Source organism: Artibeus jamaicensis, unplaced genomic scaffold (genome assembly GCF_021234435.1).
Source record: "Artibeus jamaicensis isolate MK-2021 breed Jamaican fruit bat unplaced genomic scaffold, CSHL_Jam_final contig_525, whole genome shotgun sequence".
Classification (NCBI taxonomy): domain Eukaryota; kingdom Metazoa; phylum Chordata; class Mammalia; order Chiroptera; family Phyllostomidae; genus Artibeus; species Artibeus jamaicensis.
The window spans coordinates 10,178,223-10,203,609 of NW_026521874.1; the positions used below are offsets into that span (position 1 = coordinate 10,178,223).

The 25,387-nt window shown below is 52.1% G+C and overlaps 1 protein-coding gene across 1 annotated transcript in view; it reads left to right on the forward strand.

The window, feature by feature from the left end:
- CCDC60 (coiled-coil domain containing 60) overlaps window positions 1–25,049 on the forward strand; it is a 122,243-nt gene extending 97,194 nt beyond the window's left edge. Inside the window, exons 6-14 of the mRNA XM_053669617.1 lie at window positions 2,312–2,402; window positions 6,906–7,134; window positions 12,997–13,081; window positions 16,015–16,083; window positions 18,665–18,727; window positions 19,416–19,538; window positions 21,666–21,797; window positions 23,399–23,588; window positions 24,948–25,049. Of these exons, the coding sequence (XP_053525592.1) occupies window positions 2,312–2,402; window positions 6,906–7,134; window positions 12,997–13,081; window positions 16,015–16,083; window positions 18,665–18,727; window positions 19,416–19,538; window positions 21,666–21,797; window positions 23,399–23,588; window positions 24,948–25,049 (1,084 nt within the window). The remainder of the gene's footprint in view (window positions 1–2,311; window positions 2,403–6,905; window positions 7,135–12,996; window positions 13,082–16,014; window positions 16,084–18,664; window positions 18,728–19,415; window positions 19,539–21,665; window positions 21,798–23,398; window positions 23,589–24,947) is intronic.
- The last annotated feature ends 338 nt before the right edge of the window (window positions 25,050–25,387 follow it).

Below are 25,387 nucleotides of genomic sequence, written 5' to 3' on the forward strand. Positions count from 1 at the left end.
CAGAGAGATTGATTCTGTCTAAACCAGCCCTTTCTTTATCAATGGCTCTGCAGAGCCATGGGGCTTTTCAAGATCTCTGGGAAGCTTGCCGCATTTTCTATCATTTAGCCCCGCCGCCTGAAGCTGCAACAGATTTCGGGTCATCTCGGAAGTCGGTGTCAACAGAAAACCTTCCTGGTCCCGACTGGACCTGAATATTTAAGATTTAGAAAGCTCGGCTTGGACCAGATTCAATTTCAAAAGGAGAAGGGGGTTGCTTTTGAACTTCAAGAAGGAGGGTGAAGGCACAGCAGGCGCTGCGCTAGCAAAGGGAAAAAGCGAAAAGCCCTGTAGTCTTGAGAGAAACGGTCCAAAACGGAAACACTAAAGCTTCCAGTTGGTGAGCCTTAAATCAGACTTCAAAAGGCCTGCTAGTTTAAATATTGTTTATAGGACTGAAGGACTGCGGCTCCTTCCTCTGGCTGGATTTTAAATATTCCCTAATTTGATTACTCGGGGGAGAGGCTGGCGGAACCAACGTTAAATGAGCTCCAGTGTTAATTATTCAGAGGGCTCTTTATTGTGTAATCAAACATAAAGTCGGAACAAAAAGCTTGGAGGCACATTCTCACCCCGCCCTCCCCAGGTCCCCTTGCACGCTAGTGTTTGGGTGCATTCTTTTTTGCATCGTAGCTGTGAGCTGGGAGGTGGCACTCAGCAAGGCTCTGCCAGAGAAGGATGCACACCCCCTCCCCGTCTGGTCTGGCGAGGGCCTCTGATTCTGCTACCCAGACCCCCGTGCCAGGAGAAACCAGTCTCAGGTGGGGTGGATCTTGGTCACTTTTGCTTCCTCTATCCGAGCATCCTGCCCACCACCGGCACTCTGCTGCCCCTGCTGACTAGCCCGCAGTCAGTGCTTCCCCACATCAAACCAGTCTGGCCATCTCATCCCCTCAAGTCCCTTGTGTTTGCTAGGTGACTGCCAGGCAAATGATCAAAAAGATCTCAGCCAACCAAAGTCGGCAGAGAAAAAGGGAATAAAGAAAGAGACGGCTGGGTGGGTGGGAGGATGGACAGATGCAAGGGAGAAAGGAGATCCATCAAGCCACAGGCAGGTAGGGGCAGCTGCAAAACCTCCCTCAGAGTCTTCCTGCTTGCTCATCCAACACCGAATAGCCACAGGCGCAAAACCCAAAAGCTCTGAAAACTCAGTTTCTCCAACTCGTTCGGCATCAAAATCTGAGATGAACCCAGTGGAGCTGAGGGTAAAATTTGACTTGGAGCAAATATATAGCCTTTATTTATCGCCCCTGGTGTGAATGTTGGCACGGACCACTGCAGAAACACGGACCCGTCAGACCACAGCCTGCTGCCACAGACCCCACCGGGGAGATGACGTCAGCATGTGACACAGGCAGCACAGTTCCTGCCCCAGACGCCAACACTCTGGTTACTCATCTGGTCCCACGGGTTTCAGACATGTGGGCACGTCACCAGCAGGGCTGACTGGGCCCGCGGTCTCATATCCAGAAAATGCCCAACCCAGGAGGCAAGGATCCAGGTTTTGTGGGAGGGACCCTTTAAGAAACAGAATACAGGGCTACAATACAAAGTTAGGGACAGGGCCCTGGAGAGCCCCCTGCAGGCCAGGGTCACTTGACTCACTGCAAACATGCATCATGGTAAGAGTGATGATATAAGCCCCGCCCCCTCGAGTTTGTTTTCTCATCTGGAAAAAGGGTGATAGTGACTCCATCACCAGGCTCTGTTGCGATGATGTAGTGAGAAGGCACAGACGTGTCCTGCATGTGACATCGTGCAGAACTTTTGCTCAGTAAACTCCGAACCAGTGATTTTCAGTGTGCAGCCCGCCGGCCAGCTCCTCCCAGCCCCACCCAGTTATCTCTGTGTCACACAGACATGTCCCTGAGCTGGGGAGGGGTGGGGGTGGGGCGGGCGGAGGAGACCCTCAGTCCTTACAGCAGGCAGAGATTCAGAAACGAACAGGCTTTTCCATTCACCCCCTGGAGCAAGTGCAGACCTGCCCTGGCCTGAACCGGAAATGCACACGTCTGTGGAACGCACACTAATGTATTCCACCTCCTCAGCCCCGCCCGGCAGGCGGTGGTCTCTCCTCACCTCGGTTTTCACTCCCAAGACCTAGCCATGGAGAACTGTCCCTCTCACTCCTTCATGAGTATAGGACGGGGGGAAAAAAAACGTTGTAACAGACCGGCCACCATCCATCGTCTATTTACTGCATTTCTTAAAAGGTCTTGTAATAAACCGAGACTCTGGAAACAGAAAACTCATTAAGCTCTTTCTCACTCAGGGACCCAGGTGGAAGCAAGAGCACGATAAAAAAAATCAATAAGGACAAGTCTACAGGACAGAGGTGGGAGCAGTTCATCACGGTGCCGAAGGTAACGTGGCCGGCCCGGCCCCAGCCTGCGCTGAAGGCGTGGCTGCCAGTCTTTTCTCACAAGGGATTTTTGCTTCTTCTAGTTGGTTCCCTGGGTGAGGGAACGTCAGAGCCACATGCTCTTGGATGGTTATCTGGGGACTGTAGGAGACATGGCATTTGGCTGGACACCGCTTCCCAGCGCAGCAAAGGGGAGGGGAGGCTGAGGTGCTGCCTGGGAGGATGTCACCAGAAGGAAGTGGCCTCACCTCACTCTATTTTAATCAATAACAGTCATTTCTCTCTCTTTCTCTCCTTCCTCTTCCCACCCCTTTCTCTGTGTCTCTCCCTCTCTCAAACAGCCGGAAAATAAGTGTGAGTAATTCAACACAGGGCTTTCTACAAACTAGAACACGTTTTTATTAAGAGAATATTAACAGGTCTATTTGCTTTATCCAGAACTATTCCTAACCCCCAAATCCCCCCAAATTCATCTACTCAACAAAGCAGCACAATGATAATAATGGCAGGTGATACTCTGACACGTGAAGGTAGTCCAGAGACATACCACTGGAGTGTTTGCTGAACTTTTACCCCCTTATCCACAAAATGGGTACAAGGCTTGTCCCTGCTCACCTCACATCAGTACATGGTCCCAGGAACTGATATGCAGGTTCACCTTGAACCTGTTAAAGTGATGAGCATTACTATGGTTATGTAATCTTTATAAGCTACTTTCTAACATAATTGCAATGGACCTGCTTCTGTGCTAAGCAACCTACTTTGTCCTCTTAGTAATCCCATGAGGTGCTATTCTTACCCCAGATGGGAGAGGAGAGGAGGAAACTGGAGCTCAGAGAGGTTAAGTGACTTGCACGAGGTCACGCAGAGGGTCACGGCAGAGCCAAGACTTAATCCTGGCCTGTTTCTTAAACACTGTTTACGAAAACACCAAGTCTTCGAATGCATGTTCCCTATGGTGGCACAATTATAATTGCCCCTCATGAAGAGTTTCAGCGTTCTCTTGCTTTTTCATCAGGCTCACAGCTCACAACTCTGAGAAGAGCGAGCATGGGTTTTAACACAGAAAGTTGCTATGGAGATATCATCTGCATCCATCTCCAGAGATGCACAGGAAAAAAGCAGCAGGAGCCACAAACCTCCAAAGAAATGTCCTTCAGGAATATATACAACAAAAATTGGAGGAGGCGAGCATGAGTCACTGTACTTGAACTCTCACATAATTGCATTCCCCGGGGCAAGCTTGGGGGCCAAACTCTGGGCTGCAACGTGGTCCACTCTGAGGATGGAGTAGCACTAAATTAGGAGTCGGGAGACCAAGCTCAGCCACCGTGACTCAGTCCACTGTCTGGCATTGGACAAATCCTTTCCTCTCTCCTGACCTTTCATCATCTGAGTGTCTCCATGTGTAAAGTGAGCCCTGTGTAAGGCAGGCCCTAATCAACTCACACGGCAAGAAAGAATCTTCTGTATGTGTAGAGCCTGATGGCGATGCCTAGGCAGTGTTCATAAGAGCCTGGCAAACTGAATAAATTTTAAAAATCAGGCTGAGTAAGGCAATAGGGTTTAGTGAGGTCTGCGGCAAACAGGAGTACTCTGCCACAGCTAAAGGGAAAGAACCTCTGCTCAGCATTAGCTCATTCTGCCATCTGAGAATGGGAGCCCAGGACTTATCATTTCCTTCTTGATTTTTACTCCTCACTGAGGACATTTTTTTCATTGCTTTGAGAAAAAAAGAAACATGGATGTGAGAGAGAAACATCAATTGGTTGCCTCCTGGGTGCACCCAGATCAGAGATCATCTGTGCCTGGACCTGAGATCAAACCCACAACCCAAGCATGGGCCAGGCCCAGGATTTGATCCCACGACCCTTTAGTTACGGAAGAACGATGTTCCAACCAACTGAGCCATGTCAGCCAGGATTTATTGTCTTCAAGAAAGAGAGCGATAGCCTGTTTCCATATAAAAATCTCCTCAATTTGTAAAACCCTGGGCAGCTAACCATGTTTCCCTGTGGCCACCAGGTTGGGACCCCCACTTCTCAGATAGTATAAGGAAATGCTGCAGGCCCTATGGCATCTGGTTAACGCCTCTCAAATAAAATACCAAAAAAATAGAGAAGAAGCATTGGGGATTTAAGTCAATTCAGAGTCAGTTCAATAAAGGGCAGGGTGAGGCTGAACTGCCTGTCATGTGCTCTCTCCCACATTTTACTTTGCTTGCCATTCAATTAATCAGAAGTGTTGGCCCTCTGCTTTGGACTTCCTGGCTGATGTGGTTAATTGAATTTTAATTAGCAGCCATTTCAGAAGCACAAAATGAAGTCCTAGCCCAAGGCAGACATGCACTGGACTTTCTCTGGATGTGAAAGGCTCTTCTCAGACCATCCCGGTGCCTCCATCTTTGTTTTATAGATGAAGAAACTGAGGCAAGGCTGAGTGACTTGCCCCAGGGGCCCCCTGAGGTCCCCCGGCTCTGAGTCCGCAACTCATGGCAAGACTCCAGGCTGCCCACGTGACACAATCTGTCTAGATGTCAAAAAACGACGTTGATCTAAAAGCATCTGGTTTCCAGAGTTGGGAATTTGCAGTGTGCTGGATGTCGCGGGAAGAGGCAACTTCTACGTGCATTGTCCTTGAACTTGGATGTCATCGCTCCCAGAACGATAGGGAGCAGAGGGGCTTCCCGTCAGCCTAGCAAGCTCTTAACCAATATCAGGACAAAAGGGACACTGTGTCAAGCTCCCAATTTATCTAAGGAGAGAACATGCCAACTTTGGCTTTTTGTCGCAGCCATTTTGAAACCCACACACCCCCTTGAAGATCCGGTTGAGCCCAGATCCTGTCTGTCACATTCTGAAGCATTCCATCATTGGTGCAGGGGTTCCCTGCCAATTGTGCAGGGCCGGGAGGGAGCCCAGGAGAGACCACACCTTGAGCCTGACTGCCCTCTCCATCCCTCTTCCTTCACTTCCCACTTCCCCTGTGCAGCCAAGCAATCCCTCCCCTCTTCTCATGCTGGGAAGTTCCGCCCACATTCAGGGCCCCACAAGGCAGCCGATCAAAAAAATTGCTTCTGGTCCATACAGTGGATTCCCCCAAATGACTCCTGCTGGAAACCATTCTCTCTGCTCTGTTCGATATTTATTCAGGGCTGGTGTGGCTGCAACATCACCCTACCTTCTCTTCCCAAGGGTATCAAATGCCATGCGTTCCATGACAAGACCTCTGTCTGCCCTGCAAGGGCTTCTCCTTTTCAATGTTCTCAGACAAAGTCGTTTCTACTAATCAAGGGTAAAGTGTGGCCCAGGCCCCCACTGAGCGCTTCCTCCGAAGAGCTGAAGGCCCACTCTTGCCCACAGCAAAGCCGGTGTTCTAAGGGCCGTAAAGAATCGCCAGCATGAGAACGGGGACCTTTTTAGTGCCACCTAAAAAGGCTTTTAAAGTATTTTTAAGCCAGGAATAATGGTTAGCCTTGGCATTAGACTGACCTGGGTTTGAATCCTGGCTGTGCTGCTCGCTAGCTGTGTGATCTTGGGCAGGTTAGGAAGCCTCTCTGAGACCTGGACCATGAGTTAAATGAGGACCTGACTTCACACAGCATGCTCTGAAGTGACCCAGAGAGCGTGCATGCACACAAACACAGAAACACAGATGCATGCAAAAACACAGAAACATACACAAGTACCAATGCACACAAAAATGTGCACACAGACACAACATAAACACAGGTGTGCGCACACTCATTGCACACACATGGAACCAGCCCTCTCTGACTCCTTTCCTCCCGAAAATCCACATCCCCCTCACGGGACCTTCCCTGCCTACCCAGAGCTTCTAGGACTTGTCAGTCCCCCACAACCTTCCTGCCCGTCACAACCACAGGTCTGCCCCCCAACAGTGCCACCACATCAGGCAAATCTGCTCCCCGCTACTCCAGCTCACAAATGCCAGGCTTAGAATTTCCTCCATCTTGTGTTCTTTGGAAAAACCAAATTAATACAAATCTTCATTCCTGAGGCCCAGGCATCAACTTGGGTGAACAAGACGTTGACACACGCAATGTGAGGTCAAAGCCAACAGGTGGAAATTAGACCCACCCTCTCCCACAGGTTAAAATCAATTCTGGTGAATATTACAAGAGAGAAGTCAAAGACTGCTCCCAGCTGCGGCAACATCCCCGGGGTGCATGTCAGCTTCCCGTGACGACCGCTGCGGCAACCACAGAGCTCAGTGAATAGAATACGCCTCGTTACCCATTTTTACATTTTCTCAGTTTGCGACAGAAGGTCACTGCAGACTGATAATAACTCAGTGTTTGGAAAGAGCCAAAAAGAATTCACCTTCAGAGCCAGGCTTCACCATTTCCTTCCTTCCCTTCTCTCTTCTCTCCTCTCCTCTTCCTCCCTCCCTTCTTTCCACCTCCCTCTCTCCTTCTCTCCCTCCTCATTTCTTCTGTCCTTCCTTCCTTCTAAAACCCCTCTTTCTCCTCTCCTTCCTTCAGGCCAAGAAGTTCAAAATCCCTCCACTCCGCATGAGCCGCAAACCTAGCCGGCGAGGTTCCACGCTCAGTCTGTCTCGGGCTAGTGGGGGCTCCTCCCCCCAGAGCAGCGTGATCTCTGTGAACCCTGGCTCAGAGGAGCTCGCTAACATGGCCATCCTGGGGACAGGCAGCAAGGACGAGGACAACGACTCATCTTCAACCAAGCCAGAAGAAGAACCTCTCCACATCAGTAAGTCCTGCCTGAGATCACGCCCGTCTGCCCTGAGACTGCCCTGCTTCAAGGCAAAGGCCTTGAAGCCAGATATCAAGAATGCCCCCTGCTCCACTTCTGCCCCCACTCAACTAAAGGAGACACGGGGGGTCCCTTCGTCCTGTTCTATCTCCGTGGACCCTCTGCTTTACTCCAGGGGAGATGAGAAATACACCCTGTAACCTGAGCTACTCAGAGCTATTTCTCCTTGGGAGACAGCCAATGGCCATCAATTTCTCTGTTTCAAATGTTAATAATATATTTTATTTAGCCTAACTTATATAAAACGTTATCATTTCAACCTGTAATCAGGATGTAAGAATGATTAATGAGATAGTTTATATTTTGTCATAATAAGTTTTGAAATTCATTGTCTACCCTAACAGATTTTGAGGTGTAATGTATATACCATAAATTCACTCATTTGAGCATACAATTCAATGACTTTAAGTAAATTTACAGAGTTGGGGGAACCGTAATCTAATTTTAGAACATTCCAACCAACCCTAAAAATACCTCCCATTCACTGGCAGCCCCCCTCCTTGCCCACCCCAGCCCCGTAATCACAAAGCTTTCTGTCTCTAAGGATTTACCTCTTCTGAACATTTCATGTATGGAATTCATGATTCCCATCCTGGAACACATTGACCTTTGGTGGTTCACGTATTTGGAGACACAGCTTCTTTAGAAAAATCTGTTGAATGCAATAGGCTCTCTCCCCAGACAAGAAATGAAAACATACACAAATACACAGTTTCACATATTCCTTCAGGGGGAGCCGGTGGCCCCCCACCCAGTGGAATTGTGAGCGGGCTGGCTCCCTAGGTCATGTGAAAAGTTCATTCTCAGAACTTTCCAGCTTGAGCTTCAAGGAGATAGGAAAGTGAAGAGAAGGATTTATACAGAATGAGGAAGGAGGAAGAAAGAAAATGGGATGAGCTGACAAGGGTTGAGTGTAGTATAGGTTCAAGGAGGTGGGGCGAGAGGTCAAGGTCGACCAGAAAGCCTGACTGGGGCCACCAAAGCCAGAAATGGGTGAAAGTGTAAAATTCCAGTCCATGGTCGGGACTCAGAGTAATGACTGCTGGGGACAAAAAAATCCCAACATCTCCCTTGTTGACCGGGGAATTAAAAAGTCCCAAGCCCTGAAAAGCTGTTTACTGAACGGGGAGTACTGTCTGAGATGGAGAGGAACTAAGAGAAGCCATCAGCAGATGTGTGACTCGTAAGGCTGTCTTGAACCTTCTTCCATCCTGCAGGTGTCTGCTGACCAGCTACCGAGGGCCTGCAACTGAGAGTGACAGTATCTGCCCTCCCTAAGCTTACATTCTGGGGGGGGAGCAGACAATAAATATGAAAATCATAAACAGTAAGATAATTGCCTATAAGACATGATCGAAAATAACCATAAAACAAGATGCTGGGCTGGAGAGAGAGACTATGGGTGGGGATGGGGCCACTTTATTAGCCAGGGTGGCCGACGAGGGCCTCCCTCACCCTTGACATTCAAGCTTTGACCTGAAGAGATGAAGTCAGGGAGGGAGGGAGGCAGGGGTTCACGGTCCTTGCAGGGCAAGGTAAGGATTTTGGACCTGTTCCAAGGGCAACAGGAAGTCTCTGGGAGGTTTCGGTACAGGAGTAACAGGACCTGATTTTCTTGTCACAAGTATCTGACTCGTTATTAATGTTACATTCATGCTGTGTGTGTTTTTACTCTAGAAGCCTTGTTCTCAGATAAGAACAGAGGAGTGTCTCCGGCTTCCAGACTCAGCCCCTGTCCCAGGAATTCTGTGTGGTTCTCCCAGGGGCAGCCAGCATACTGCAGGGGGCAGTGGGGAGAGGCGCCTTTGCAGTGAGGGGAGGGGTGGCTGCTGCCACCTCTCCAGGCACCAGAGACAGGGCACACCCTTTCCCAATGGCCACTTCCCCCCACACATAACCAACCACCTGCTCCAATCGGTGTCATCTCCCAGATATGAAGTCCTCACAGTATTCACTTAGTCCTCGTGTTCAGTCCTCCATAAATCCTCAACAACTTTTTTAAGCTATTTTGCGGATGAGGAAATTGGGGCACAGAGGCAGAACTGGAAACCAGTCAATCTGACCTCGAGTCACATTTAATCTCTCTTCTTGCCCCCAAGTGTCTAAAAAAAGCCGAGGGAAAAGACCAGGCGAGCAGCCTGATTTCTCCTGCAGCAGCCTATGCCACTCACTTCCGCTACCTGACCCCACGGGGCCCTGGTCCAGGTTTGCATCACTTCTCGCCTGGATGAGAGCAGTAGCCTCCTAATTACTCTCCTCGCTTCTGTCTTGCCCTCATTTTCTCACCAATTCTTCTCCACGTTGAGCCAGAGGAGACTTTCTAAATTAAAAAGCTGATGCAGTGCTCCCTAGCTGGACATCTTTCAATGACTCCCCATTGCCCCTAAGATATTGCGTCTGACCTTGTCCCCAGTTGGCTCAGCTCTTGCTACTTCATACCTTATACCAGGCACTCTAACCTCACCAAAATACTTTCTTCTTAAATAACGTACGTTCTTTTGTGCCGGGCTCTGTCTGCAATGTGCCCTTTTATCTCTGACCCTTCAGTTTGGTGGACTCCTACTCAACCTTCAAGACCCAACTCAAATATTCCCTTCCCTGCGAAGTCTCCCCTGACTCTCCCAGGTTCCCTCCTCTCAATTCTCTTCGTATGACATCGTTGCTCTTATTGAGTACCTAATATTAATTTGCAACTGCCTCATACTGTATTGGGTAGGAATTTCTGTTGGCTAGGTACAGAGATCTAAAAAATAATGGTGTAAATAGGATACAGGTTTATTTTTCTTATAGATTAAAGAAGACCAGTCCATGGCTGGTGGAGTATCAGAGATCCTACTCCCTTCTCTGTCTTGCTTTTCTACCATGCTCAGAAGTACTTCATGATCCAAAATGGCTGCTGGAATACCAGTCATCACAGCCACATTCCCCAGCCTGGAAGCAGAAGGGACTAGGCCAAGTACAAAAGCTCCCACTCGAAGCTGAGTTTAAGCAGCCTTTTCAGAAGCTCCACACAGCAGCACTTCTGTTAACATCTCACTGCCCAGAATTTAGTCACAGAGCCATGCCTAGCTACAACGGGTACTGGGAAAAACTGGGCTAGTCCGTGCTTCCCCTCCCCAACACACAAAAAAGTACATGCACCTATGGAGACAGACAGACAGATACACTGTTTGTTTGTTTGTGTGTTCATTTTCTTTACTAAGGAAGAGAGGGAAAAGGAAGGTGAGCTCTCCCCAGGTGGGAGCAATGCCTCCCTCACCTGCAGCCTGGCACACAGCTGAGGCACAATGATGACCAGGAGCTGCGTTCCCACCAGAGAGGAAGTCTTCCTGCTCCTGCCTCCTCGCCATCTTCCTCCATCTCTACTTTAACCTCCATCCCATGTCACAGCTTTGACAAAAGTAGATTAATTCCTCAGACTCTCATTGCCTCCTAAAACCTCCTCAGATTAATTCTGAATTCATGAATCCTATTCTGAGGAGACTCACTGTTTGACCAAGGTTTAATTTTCAGGGCTGGGTGCATAATGAAGTCTTAGTCAATGCAAATCAGTGGACTGATCCCCTCCCCAAATCAATGGGGGGGGGGGGGTTGGATTCCCAAGGAACCAATGCTCCAGCAAATCCTTCTGCAAACCTTGAGGCCCCCAGCTTTGGAACCATCAGAGGAGAAACTTGAAAAGCAACTCAAAAAGAGTTGGCCGGGCCTGGCCGGGTGGCTGCATGGTTGGAGCATCGTCCCCTGCACCAAAGGGTTGTGGGTTTGATCCTCCATCTGAGCACATACAAGAGGCAACCAATCGATGTCTTTCTCACATCAGTGTCTCTCTCCCTCCCCTTCCTCTCTGTATAAAATCAACAAATATATCCCCAGGTGAGGATTCAAAAAATCGGGGCCCTATGCTATCTAACATTCCCCCCTCAAACCAACCCCATACAATAAAAAGGTCTCCTTTATTTCCCCCCCAGAGAGAGAAAGAAATGGGTTTAGTCACTTAAGAACCAGATTCCTGGACAGGCTGGAGGTGGAAGACGGAGGGAGGAAATCAGAATATTTCCTTCGGAGACAGAATTTGGTATTTGAAAACCCAGGGTGTGCCCGTTGCTGAGAAATGGGTCATGGCATCCCATAGCCCCGGGAACCAAGGACCGAGCAGGCTCCTGCAATGCGGGCGTCCGCCCCAGGCCCATCTTCCTCAGGGGACCTGTATGTCGTGGCACCGGCACCCTTTCAAACGAGCCTCTTCCCCCAGGTAGCCCTGAGGAGTGAACGGGCCTCACAGCCTCACAGCTTTGTTCTACTTCACACCTGGGCAACCTCGGCTACATGATGGACGGAGGTTAATACTGGGGGGCACCCTTCCTGCCCAGAGGCATTAGTGGTCGGCAGAGAAAAAAACTGTGGTGTATTAAGTGACATGTGGAGCTTTAGCCATGATTTCCTCGGAGGGCTGCCCAACACACCAGGTCACCGGGCTCATTTGCTGGGACCCAGGCCGCCCCAGGCTGGTGGGGAGAAGGCGGATACTGCCGCGTGGTGTCCAGGAGCCAGGAGGAGAGTGGAGTCACCAGCCACAGATCTCTCATTAACAGGCCTCTGGACACAGCCCCAATTCCGGGATATGCAGCAGTAGGAGAGGTGGGCATGACAAAAGAGTGAAGGTCAGATCCAGGTCAAATGGAATCCTGACCGCAAATGCCTAGGAAAATAAACTACTTGAGAATAAGGACCATGGAGCAGGAACAGCCCCGTGTTGGTGGTTCTCACAGCCTACAAGGCTGCAAGCTCACCAAGGGGAGCGCCCTTCCCCTTGTGGGCCACACCCACACCGGGCTGGGCACGGCAGGCCGGGGCGAGCACTGGGCTTCACCCATGGCACGGAGACCTGAGCTGGAGCTGACCGCTGACCACAGGCACCTGCGAGAGGGCGAAGGTGGCTCCGCGGGCACTGCCCTCCTTGGTCGACATCCCAAACCTAACTCACAGTTGGCCGAATCCTCCCCTCGATCTTCTCCCGAGTCATCCACGCACTGGCACAGCAAACACCGAGCCTCCCACACCGAGAACACAGGGCCAGAAACGCACACGTCTCTCAAACCAAACACTTAGAATGTCCTCCCTCCCACCTTTCCAACCCAGGACAGAAATGTTTCTAAGAGCAATAATACTAAGCATGAAATAAAAGTCAATGAATGGCATGAGGAGTGAGGGGCGCCATGAACCTGGGGGCCTGGCTGAAGGCCCCGGCCAGCGTGGGGCAGGGTCCAGATCCATCTCAGGTCCTTTTGCAGGGAAGCTGCAGGTCTGGATTTTTTTTTTTACGTGAAGGCTTCCAGTTTTAAAAAGTTGGCCTCTCCATCAAATCAAACGAAACCTCTCTGTGAGCGAGATTCATCCTGGAGGAGACCAGCTTGGAACTTTCGGTCCATGGGATCAGAGATGGTTTCCTGGACAAGCTGATTTCTTCTTAGAATTGGAAACGGTTTTCTCTGGCTAGAGTAGACGTTGAGGTTGCGGGGTGGATGTGAGATGAGACAGGAGAGAGGAAGAGCAGACAGACCCTGCTCCGAGGCTCAGCGGCCACACGGAGAGAGGTAGAGGTTGCCCGGGAGGAAAAGGGAGAGACGTTGGAGGGTTTTCAGCAGGTGAGTGGCAGGGTCAGAGTCACACCCTGCGGCCGCCTCTCCTGGCCCCATCCCTCAGAGGCAGAGGCGATGTTAGGCTGGGGGCCGGGCCCTGTGCTGCACCATCCTGTCTCGAGTGAGCCCTCCAGACCGTGACCTTCTGTGTTCCCATCAGATCTTCAGAAGCTCCTGGAGATGGTTGGGGAAGACGCCCGGAGGACGGTCACGATGGAGAACGAGATGCGAAAAACAGCGCCCAGGTACGTGCTCTTGACTCCGGGGGCAAAGGAAGGGCAGCAGCCTGATACAGGAGCGTCAGCCACAGCAGGTCCCGGTTACTGAGCGTTTTCTCTGCAACAAGCACCGGGCCAGGCCCTTTTTCACAGGCACCATCTCCCAGGGTTCCTGCCACCACCCTACGGACAAGGCAGGCACTATCATCTTTGTTTGACACATAAGGAAATAAGGCTCAGAGAGGCAAAGTAACTGGTTGGAGGTCACCCAGCTAAAGAATGAAGCACTACAACTTGAATCCAGATCTTTCTAACTCCAAAAACCATTCTCCACTGGGCTATCCGTTCATTCTGTTGGAGAATGTTGATAGGTATGTGCAGGTAGGTACCCACAGCAGAGGGAAGTGTCCTGCAGGGAAGCTCGGCCCCGTGAGAGGAAATAACACAGCATCCGATCTCGTCTGGGAGGGGCGTGGGGATCAGAGAAGGCTCCTCCGAGGAAGAAACATTCAGCTGAGATTTTGAAAGAGGCACGAAAAGGAGCCAGCCAGCCAAAGCTGGGTGGGAGGGGGGCGGGGAGAGCATCACAGGCAACACACATGCCTATGAAAACATGGTTCAAAGGGACCATGGCCCCTTCGAAGAGCTGGAATGCAGCCAAAGTGGATGGGAAGAGGCAAGAGTCCATCTGGGACCTTGGAGGCCACCTCAAGGATTCTTGTGTCTGTCCTAAGAGCAACAAGAATGCTCTGAAGTTTCAAGCCGGCAATTGATGCAATTGGCTGAGTGTAAGACTTGAACGTGAAGTGTCTTCCTGTGGGTGGGAAGCCCTGTCCACGGAGCTTCTGAAAACCACGGACAGCACATAGGCGAGGGCCCCAGCCCCCTTCCCGAGTGCGGGCTCCTCTGAATAAGCAGATTACTTCCTGGACATAAAGGAGGCACTAGAAGAGGTTCATCATTGCCTTCAGCCTACTGAGATGCCAGCCGTAACTTACTGGTTATTGTTATTACCATAATTACAGTTCACCAAGCACTTTCACCTCCGCTTGGGATGACGGATTTGTCTGCTGCTGCTTCGACTCAAACTGGGGCTCCAAAGGGTGGCCCTCGCAGGCACTCAGAGACGGTGTCGGCCCCCCCGTGAGGCCCTGACCGCTGTGCCTGAGTCGCCAGCATCAGAGACGGGCAGTAATGATGAAGAGAGCTCACCAAGTCCCCTCCCTTTGTAAGAACTCACCGCGTGACACTGGGTTCAACACCTGATGCTCCTGAGCAAGTCCCCCAGCCCTTCTCTAAAACTCAGTTTCCTCTCCTACAGAATGAGACTGGGCGGCATCAAAGCATGGGCCTTGGGACCAAACAGACAAGCATCAACCTCCATTCTCACCATCTCATTGCTCTGTGATGTGGGGCAGGTAGCCAAACCTCTCTGAGCCTGGTTCCGATTCTATAAAATGAGGCTTATTAGCCACCTAGTGAGAACTGCAGTGAGAATTAAATGATGCCATCCTGGCAAAGTATTATGGTTATTGTTACGGAAAAAAAATGTCTCCTCCAGTGAGTTGTCCGAAGCATGCGGTGAGGTACAGTGCATTCCGAATGCCTGGCGTCTCAAGAGCACCCAGCGGTGGCCATGGCGGCAGCGATGGCCGCTGCTCCCATGTCCCACAGTGTCCCACCAAGTCTCCACAGCACCCTGAGGACACAGGCTTCCTACCCACCCCCACCACCCCACCTCATCGGCGTAGAAGAGCTGTGATGAGTGACTTGCATGAGGTCGTGCAAGACCGGACCACACAAGGGCCTGGTCCTTGCAAACCTCACCACTTGCATGACCTCTGCGGTTACAGAGCAAGAGGAACCTGTTGGAATGTCCCATCTTCCCCATTGCCTCGGGGGGAGGAATATCTCCCTAATCCCTCACTAAAGCAGCAGGGATCCATGGCTTCTCTGCCCAGCTGCGGGGGGACGGGCAAGGCTGCAGACTTCTCCTGCCCCCCTCACTTTAGAATCCGGTTGGTTCCCTTCCCATTTCAGATGTCAGACCTGCCCCCGTCGAGGCTGGCAGAGAGCTCCCGGTTTCAGCGACCCTTAAAAGCCAACCTACCCAGTCCCCAGCCTCTGTCATCTTAGTCCGTTCGGGCCACTAGAACAGAATACCATAACCCAGGTGGTTTATTCAGAACAGGCATTTCTACCTCACAGTTCTGGAGGTGGGAAGTCCAAGATCAAGGTGCTGGCAGGTTTGGTGTCCAGTACGGACCCGCTGCCTTCTCACGGTAATGTCACACGGTGGAAGGGACAAGCTAGCTCCTAGGGGTCTCTTCAGAAGGACACTGATCCCATTCATGAGGGCACCACCTCTTGATCTGATTACCCCCAAAGGCCCTGCACCTGACCATCACCTTGTGTGGTTCGGATTTCAATGTACAGATTTGGAGGGACGCGGACATTCAGACCATAATGTGGTCTAGGAAGATGGCCTCTTCCTGAATTCCTCTAGCGGTGTTTGCCAAAGGTCCCCCCTGCCCGTCAGGGTCAGCTGGGGTGCTCGTGAAAAATGCAGACTTCTAGTCTCCCTCCCAGACTCACTGAATCAGAATCTCCAGAGGAAATCATATTTGCAAACAAGCTCTTCCAGTGGCCAGCACTTCACAACACGCTGAGAAATGCTATGGTGTCAACGTGTGCTTTCTGCACACACACTTTAGAAGTGTGTGTGTGTGTGTGTGTGTGTGTGTGTGTGTGTGGCTTTAAATGCAGCTTCGGGAGCAGGGCTCCACTCCAGGCCTCAGGTATCCAGACCTCTGAAAGGGTGGCCCAGTGATTCTCATCCCGACAGAGTCTGAGGAGCCCTGCTCTAGAGAGAGAAGTCTTTGAGCTCCCCCAGGTAATGACCGCCTCAGGAGCACAGTAGGTTCGGTGCCTGGCTAAGAGACTCGTCTCGTTCTTTGCAGCACCTTGTCTACAATGAGACGAAAGAGCGATTCTGTCTATAAAGACATGCAGACCACCCGCAAGTCAAGGTAAGGAGGCCTGGGGCCCACAGCAGGTGGGGCGGGGGGCACCCCACAGTTCCAGGGGTCCGCTGTACAAAGGCTCCCCACCAGACCGTGGAAAGCGGGGCACTGGAGGGGCAACGTCTTTCTTCTTCAATAGAAATAAGCCCCTTAACTCTCAAGGCTCGGGGGTGAATACCTAGGCATTTCTCCCCGGCACCGTATACCAGCCACAGAACTGGCACCCTCCAGCATCGGGGGGAGGGTGAAGCGGGGAGGACTTGGCACCGACCAGGCTTCCGCTCTTTACTGCGGAGGGGAGGTCTGTCCCCATTCCATTCATTCATCTTGTGGACACTCACTGAGCCCCCGGGTGCCCGGAACTGAGCTAGGTTTTTGGGGGATTACTCAGCAGGTAAGACAGTTGTTGTCTACCCTCATGAAGCTCCCTGTCTGCACTGCGGCCCCCACTTTTCTCATGCCATAAATCCTGTGATGGTCTGAGGAAACCCATATGAACCCTTTCGGAAGAAAAAAAATAAAGCTTTTAAATGAATACCATAAAACACCAAGGTTTACGAAGGAATCTATCGTAAGATAAACTGCGATATCACAACCACGTTTGGGGTGTAGTAACCTGTGAGCTTCTTCAACGAGCGCATATATAACGAGACTCGGCAGCAGCTCCAGAAACGACTGTGAATTTGGATTAGTGTCGAGAGTAAACGACTTTTCAAACTAGCTCCCACAATTGTAATGCGGTGTGCAAACACCTGTCTGTGATTCCCATTTCTGCTAACAGCTGGTGAAGATAAAGGTGCGACTTTCTTCCCACCTGCATTCGTGGACTCCAGGAATCCTGCCCAGGGTTAAGAATCGCTGGTCTAATGAGGCTGACATGCATTTATCAAAGAACCCCCAGAATGGGGCCTGTAACCGTGGCTCTGGAAAGTGTTCTGAAGGGGAAGCGTGGAAAGTTGGGGGAATGTCCAGCACCGGGGTCCCAGCCAAGACTGTGTTTGACATTTAAGCTGAGACCAGGAATAAAAAAAGAATGGAATGGCCAGCAACTGGGGAAGGTGGAAATAGTGTTCCAAGCAGAGGAGACAGCATGTGCAAAGGGCCGGAGGCAGAACACAACCGGAGGCACTGAGCAAAGACCAGTGTGGCTGGAACTCAGTGAGAGGCAAGGGAAGGAAGACAGAGAGGGGCAGAAGGATCTTTTCCACACTGGTCCTGGGAGGAGGTTAGTGTAGCTGTCACTCCTCCACCAACTCGGATCTTGGTGGTTTATATTTCTGTTTGTTTATCGCAGCTAATAACACTGCTTCCCTCACCTCCCGCCTCCTCCCTAGCCACACTGTCAGCTCCAGAAAAGAAGAAAGCCATTTACAAGAGGAAGGTCAAAGCCAACACACGTCCCCCCACACCAAGAACTCACGTGTAGGGTTGAGGCAGCTGGCTGGAATCCAACACAAGGCCTTCTGGGTGTCAGTACTGGGGCTCGGCCCGCCTGCTGAGTGGGATAAGCATTTGCTAGATCACCTGCCAGGCCTAGGACTCCGGCTCCAGTCCCATGAGCCTCTGGGAAAAGCAGAAAAGGCCAGGACCTTTCCTATGGGGAAGGGGTCGGGCATGACTCCTCAAAGAAGTCCAGATGTCACAAGGCCAAGAGGAAAGGGTTAGCCACCCATCACAGAGACAGGAAAAAGTCTTACCTTCTAGAACCACACCGATCAAGTCAGGTTTCGAGGCGTTTGGAAGAAACAGAGGATGTGGGGATACGGACGGTGCTGACCTGGGGTGCAACTGGGAGGAGGCACAGAGCAGCGGCGGGCGGCGCAGGGGAGCTGCTGTCACTCGCCCAGAAACCCCGAGTCACAGGAAGCAGCAGCCACGCAGGGATTCAATCAGCACCCACGGAAGAAAAGGTCAAGTGGTGTGAGGAGCTGATCGGGCTCAGGGGAGGAAGCTGACCATCCACAGCAGAGTTCCTTGCCTACAGACCAGGGCTACGCTCTGCATCCAGCTCTGTCTGCCTCCAAAGTCCAGTGAAATGGGTGTTCGGCTCAAGGGTCCAACACAGAGAAGAGAACCCTTAGAGGAAGAAGCAGTCTGGGGCCAGGACACCCAAGACAACACGCCTGGGAGGACTCGACCAGCCCTTCGCCAAAGCTGCCCTCGGCCCCAGGCGAAGTGCGAATGGGCACAGGTAAGAGGGCAGGAGGGTCCGCAGTGAACTTATCCTCCAGGCAGAGACACCCATTTCATCCAAATGAAACTGCGATCCAGGAAATACGTCGTTCTGCCAATAAGGTCGAGGTCGGACCAGAAGAGCCAGAGCAAGCAGAACCTGCTGTAGACCCTGACACACAGCAGGATCTGTGTAGGGGAGAAGACACAAGGACTCTCCAGGCAGGGAGCACGGGAGGAGCAAAGGTGGAGAAGAGGCGGGAAGAGTACCCACAGAATTCTCTGACCAGCACCTAGACTGGAACTGCCTCCCTTGCCTGAATCCCGGAGGCTGGCAGGCGATGAGGAAACCTGGAGGCACCATTTGTGTGGAAAGCAGGCCCTAGGCTAATGGAACCCCCCCTTTGTGTTTCAGTGACCGATCCAGCAGTAAAAGTGCAGAAAGCCACAGCCAGCCCACTCAGAAGAAGTCCAAAGGGTAAGCCAAGTGGGCAGTGGAGGGAGGTGGCCGGGAGTGCCGGTGGCAACCGGAGCCTGCATCTTCCCTGGGTGGGAAACCACCCAGTGTGGGGCAGACTCCCCGAAGCCACAGGCCCTGCTGCAGGACGAGGGACTCCCGGGGCCAGGGCTCATGGTCAAGGTGACAAGCAACAACAAAGACAATGGCAACGACGTCTTCCTCTGTGCCACGCCCTGGGCAAAGCATCTCCTATTCCCTGCCCTCCTTCTCCCTCAAAGCGACCCTGTGGGGCGGCGGTACTGGTCCATTCTACAGAGAAGCAGCTTGCAACTCAGCCAGTGCCATGTCTCACCGGACCCGTGCAGCTAGGAAGTGTGGCCCTGGAGTTTGAACCTGAATCTCCCAGCTCCCAATGCCACCTTTATCTCATAGTCCCTAACATTGGCTGGGCTCAGGTGGCCAGGTGTCTCACCGTGGGCTCACTGAATAAGGCCTGCACAGCCAGCCTGATCTGGTTGGGAAGACCTGTCCTTCCTCCATCCAAGGGGGTTGCTGGGGGAGGCTCCGGGGCAGGGGGGATGGGGCGGAGAGCCCAGGGGGGCACAGGGAATCCCCACCGCGGAGCACGCTGGAGCCCAGAGAGGCCAGCCCCATGGGCCCGTCTCTTGAGCCCGATGCCCCAAGCCCGTCCTGGTTTTGTCTGCAGCCGCACCAACCGCGACCTCATCCACTACAAGAGCAGCGTGTGCAACACCATGAAGGCCAAGTTCTACAGCGTGGCCCAGGAGGCCGGCTTCTGTCTGCAGGACAAGATGGAAATCCTCATGAAGTAAGGGCACGTGCAGACGCGTTCACTCAAGGGGACATTCAGCTGGCACCGACTGGGTGCCCGCCTGACGCCAGGTGCAGGTGCTGAGGCCAGAGTGGGGGAGAGTAAGGACATGGTCCCTCTCCTTGGAAGGCTTCTAGTCTCCCCTGGGAAACACGGGCAGCAAGAAAATAATCAAATGAATAAAGACATAGGTAGTAATCACGATCATTGCCACGCAGGAAAGGAACAGGGTGCAGTGAGAGAGGGAGAAAGTGTGGGGCCCTAGTTTAGGGTGGGTGACTCTATGGCTGAGCCCTGAGGGATAACGGGGAGCTGGGGGGTGGACGGAGGGCAGACGGACACTCCAGGCAGCAGGACGCGTGCGTACAAAGTCCCAAGGCTGAGAGGGACGGGGGAGTTGAAGAGGACAGAGAAGCGGTAGATGGTACCTGCACCACTTGGAGCTGGATGAATGTATATGGCAGGAGGAGGCCACCGGAGACTTTCCTGTTCTGTTCTGACAACCCGGTAGCTGCCTCCCGCCGCAGCCCGCCCCTTGGCTGCAGTGACCCCGATGAACTCGTCAGCCCAGCAAAGGTTGCGTGGTAGCCCTTTGCCCCCTCATCCTATCCTCGTGGAGGGACGGGCTGCTCTGGGCCACGGGGTCAGAGATGATTTGTCCCCACCTTCTGGGGGCTCCCAGTCTAGTGAGGGAGACAGACACATATACCAGCTGTGACCACACAGGGTGATGAGGGCCAACAGGGAAGTGAGCAGGGGGCCGAGGGGACAGGGGGACAGGATGCCCTGCGCAGCCGGCCACAGGGAGCAGCAAGGTCTTCCTGGAGGAAATGACACTTTCAGCTCAATAAAAACAGGCGATGTTTCGGGACCCTTACTGAGTGCCAGTCTCGGGTGTAAGTGCCTTGTGTCCGTTTCCCATTTAGTCCTCACAACAGTCCTACGGGACCGGCACTATTGTTAGACCCATTTTAGAGATGGCAAAAGTGGGCCCAGAGATGTCTCTGGTAAAAGGTCACCCAGGAGTTAAGCAGTAAAAGTGGAATTTAAACCCAGAAAGTCACACAGACAAAGTAGGAGGGCAGGGAGTTCTAGGGAAAGAACAGCAAAATCCTAGAGCCAGAAAGGCGCACTGTGGGCCAGGAACTGCCCGGGGCCAGGGGTGGCTGGGGCTTAAGTTGCTTAGAGGTTATTAGAGACAGACAGAGGCCACATCATAAAAGGCCTTACTAGCCTGGCTGTGGAGGTTGAACCTTATCACAAAGACTTTGATCATGAGCCAAAGCGTCAAATTCTGGGGGAGGAGAGATGGGCAGGGCAGGGGTACAGCTGGAAAATGTAGGGGCTGAATAATCCAGGGCCTCGGAGGGCAAATCACTCAGAGGGTCTCATTCGGAGTAAAAGGAGAAGCCATTGAAATGTACATATAGGTGAACGGCATGGATAGGTTTATAACATTGTTTCTCTCTGCAGAGACAGGACATATGGGCAAAATGATAAGGGGGCGGTGGAGAAGAGAGGAACCCGCCTGAGTTAAACACCTGCTGTGTGGCTGTCATTAAATACATTATATTGTTTAATTCTCACCTCTGAGAACTAGGAACCATTACTATCCTTCATCTTATAGACGAGAATGCTGTGTAAATACCATCAAAATTAGAGAAACAATAAGGGCTGATTTAAAAAAAAGATTAATTATTTTCAAGGGAGGGGAAGGAGAAAAAGGAGAGAAACATCAGTGTTTCTCTCGGGGCCCCAGTAGGGGACCTGGCCCATGAGTCATGCCTGTGCCGTGTGTGACCAGGGGTCGAGCCTGGTGACCTTTCAGTTCACAGACCTGCCTGTGCTCAATCCACTGAGCTACACCAGTCAGGGTGAGAGCTGACTTTAAAAATGAATAAATAAATAAAAAGTGACTGGGTTTAGCAAGAAAAAGGCATTTCAGGACTTCAGAGAGAGTTGTATCATCTTGTAGCCAAGCCAGAGAGTAAACTCAACGGTGGCTCGCAGGGTTAAGGAGAACCTCACAATGGAAAAAGGGTTCGCCATTCGGTCTCAAAGGGCAGCTTAAACAAGACAGGAGTTTGATCCTTCTTTCTCTTTCTCAAACAACCTGTGACGCAGGCGCCAAGAAGAGAGAGGTCTCCAGAAGTTCCACGCTTTTGTCCTCGTCTCCAATTTTCAAAAGGATGTAGCAAAAATGAGACATAAAGTCTCCCTGGTCAAAGGACGCGTAGAAGAAGTCGCCGACCACTGGTAAAGACCCCGAGAACCAGAGAAGCCGGTCCCTGAAGGGGGGGAAGGGAGGGCTGTTGTTACAAAACCACATTTGATCCCGTTTGCGTTCAGGACACAGGCATCTCTCCCAAACTGTCCTTGGTCGGCACGACAGCCCCCAACACGGGCCACCCCCAGAGCACAGTCCAGCAGGAACCCTTCCGTTCCTAAAGCGTGAACGACCCAGCTGGCTCCGTGCCCTGTGTCTGACTCCTGTCTGATTCAGACTTTCGCAGAGAAGGACAAACTCGCCGCCAGCCCCTACGGGAGCGGCGGACAAGGCAAACCACCCTGAAAACTTCAACAGATTCAGAGGCCTGAGGGGCGGTCACTGTGCTCCCCCAAATAATTGAACCCCTGAAGGATACAAAAGCAGGCAGGCATATCCTAGGAACGCGGTGCCCAGGGGCGACGTGAGTGTAACCGACAGCAACAGGAGCTGCGCGATTATGGGATGGCAGACGCCCCCATAAGCAATGTTCCTCAGCTATCTGTTTCATTCCCCACAAAAATCCTGACGGGTCCGTATTACTCCCTACTTTGCAAATGAGGAAACGTTAGGATTTAAACCCCTGTCTCACCCCAGGCTCTATGCTCGTCCCCAGCCGGAACTGGAGTCGGATGAACTGGGGTTTTACGCGCCTAATCCTGGTGGGCGAGTAAATGAAGCTCTCAGAGTGAGATGAGATGAGAAAGTCTAAAACGTACCCAGAATTCCTTCCATGATTTTAGTATTGTGGAACAGGAGCTTACAAAGAGACATGAATAAATATATATAAATATAGATCACGAAGTATAAAATATACAAGAGTATGAGAAGCCCAAAATGTATGGTTGATGGTCAATTTCTTCAAATCTATCCACAATGGGTGCACATGTATTGGGGGGGACCTTTTATTTTAAGAGATGCCAACCCCCGTTTTTTTAAAGGGATGCTTTAAACTCTGACCACACACCTCAACCACCCCAGGTTAGAATCTACCTTGTTCCCACCATGAATTACCAGGTGACCCTCACACTCTGTCACAGCATTCGGAAAGGTTCTCGAAGCCCCCCAAAACTCACAGAGCTGTGGCCCGAGATTATTCACTCCAGAGCCGGAGTGTGGCAAACACACACGCACACAGACACACACTTCTTCCCCTTCCTCCCCACCCCTCTCCCCCCCGTCATCTCTATGGGAGAGCCCCCTGCATCCGGGAAAGTTTCCCACAGGTGTGTCCGTGTCCTCCACGGCCTGATTCACTCATGAAAGTGAAGCTTCAAAGTCTCAGTGTCCCTTCCTTTCCTGTAAGCTTTTCACATTGTCTGCTTGACAGAAAAATCATAAATGCATCTCTTTAGAGCATGTCCCTAGTCTGTCTGTTTAACAAAATGCAAGTCGTGCCCCCGCTTCTCCTGCCCTCGCACATGAAAGACTGGCCGGATCTGTGGGCCCCTTGCAGGTGGGACAGAGGGGAGCCCCCCAGACAAAGCCTGATACTGCCCCGCAGCCATCACAGGAGGGGTAGGGAGAGAGTGGGGGCGCAGGGCCACCTCCCAGCAGCTTCCTGACCGGCCCTCTCTCCTTCACATCGCAGGTACTTTGATCTTCTGTCCAAACTCCCCGAAGACCTGAAGAACTTCCGCCCCGCCAAAAAGATCCTGGCAAAACTGCAGAAGTTTGGGGAGAACCTGGACCTGAGGATCCGGCCCCACGTGCTCCTGAAGGTGCTGCAGGACCTGAGAATCTGGGAGCTGTGCTCTCCTGACATCGCCGTGGCCATCGAGGTAACTGGCCCCCCCAGCCTCCCCACAAGGCCTCGGGCGCCCTCATTCCACCGTCCCTCGGTCCAGGCACCGATTAAGGGCTGGGAGCACAATTAGAAAGACAAAGATCTCCTCCTTCGCGGTGCTTCAATCATCACCTGACCTTGTTAGTTCAACTCCAGGGAACATTATATTTGCTGTGTAAAGGGTGCTTCCAGCCCCCTGGAAGCCTGGAGGCTTTGGAGAGACAGAAATAAATGGGCCAGTGGACAAAATAAATGGCAGTCACCGCCAGCAGCCCTCTAAATCTGGCTACTCACACTGTGGCCCACAGCCCCGCAGCACGGACTTCACCCGGGTGCTTGTTGGAAATGCGGAGGAGTCTCAGGCTCCCGGCCAAACCTACCAACTGGGCACCTGCATGGAGAGGAGACCCCCGGCCATCTGTGGGCACAAGAGAGTTTGAGGAGCCCTAGTTCAAGGCAAAGGTCGAGGGGGCCCATCTGAACCAGGGCGCCCGGGGAAGGTGAGCGACGTTTAAGCTGAGACCTGAACGATGAAAAGCCAGCCAGGGAGAGAAGGGGAAAGGGCAGGTCCGGACGAGGGGAGAGCACGTGCAAAGCCCCAGAGCAGAACAGAACTGCACTTGTTGGAGGAACTCATCGGGTTGGGGAAGACTCTAGCTGGTTAACCCAAAACTAACCACAGCATCTGCCCAGCCTTCCCTTGCCAGATAAGGGCTCTGCCTATAACCTGCCAGTTATGTATGGGGCAATCTCTGAATGGGTAAGAGGTGGAGGGGGGTGGAGGCTCCCCCAGTTCTCTGAGAGGAGGTCACAACTCCAGCTAGTAAAACTTAGCATGCTTCTCTCCAACAAAGGACATGCAGACTTCTGATAACCTGGCTGTGGGGTGTCCTGACCTACAGCTACCTGAAACCATGTTCTGTGTCTTAACGCTTTCCTGGGAGCAAGCCCGCAGTTGACAGCCATTCTCAAAGGGGCCTATGAACCAGGAAGTTTATGAAGAAATGATTGTTTTTAAGATATTAAGGAATAGAAAAGGAAGAAATATGCAGACAGCTGGGTTTTCCTGATCTCGCCAAACTTTTGGTGGGGGGGGGGGGGGGGGTGGTCAATAGAAGAGGCTTAAAATCAGCCTCCTGAACCAGGACGCTAGAAAGGGATCTTTTTCTTGAAAGAACCACCCCCAACTCCCCGGGGCACGATGCTGGAGGCATTAGGAATGCCCGAGGGGTTGGAGGCATACTGAGACCACCAGCCCCGATCCCAAACAGTCCAGGATTTTTGGGGAGAGAGGGGAAGGCAAGGAGTCTAGCTTTCAGACCAGACCTGCGGCCCCACTGTGTTTGCCCTGCAGTTTGTGCGAGAACACATCATCCATATGCCACAAGCCGACTACATCACCTGGCTGCAGAACCGGATCAGCAACCCCATCCGGCCCCACAGTGTCCAGATATAGCCCGGGCCTGAGTCGACCAGCTGGCCCAGGGCAGGAGGGCTGGTCTCCACTGTGCTCCCGTTTCCTGTCCCCTCTCCTGGATGCCCACGAGGGTGCAGCAGGGTCATCTGGAGACTGACCCCAGCCAACATTCCGAAAGGGGCAGACTCCCAAGCACCAACTCCCCTCAGGCTCACGCCCCAATCTCAACCTTCCACCCTGCTCCTCATTGGTCCAGCCGGACGCTGCCCACTCCCTCTCCAGATTCCTGCGCTGTATTTCTCTTCCTCAAATCCCCGATAATAAAATTGAGCTGAACGTTGGATGTCTGGCTGGAAAAGAGTTGGAGCTGTGGAGTT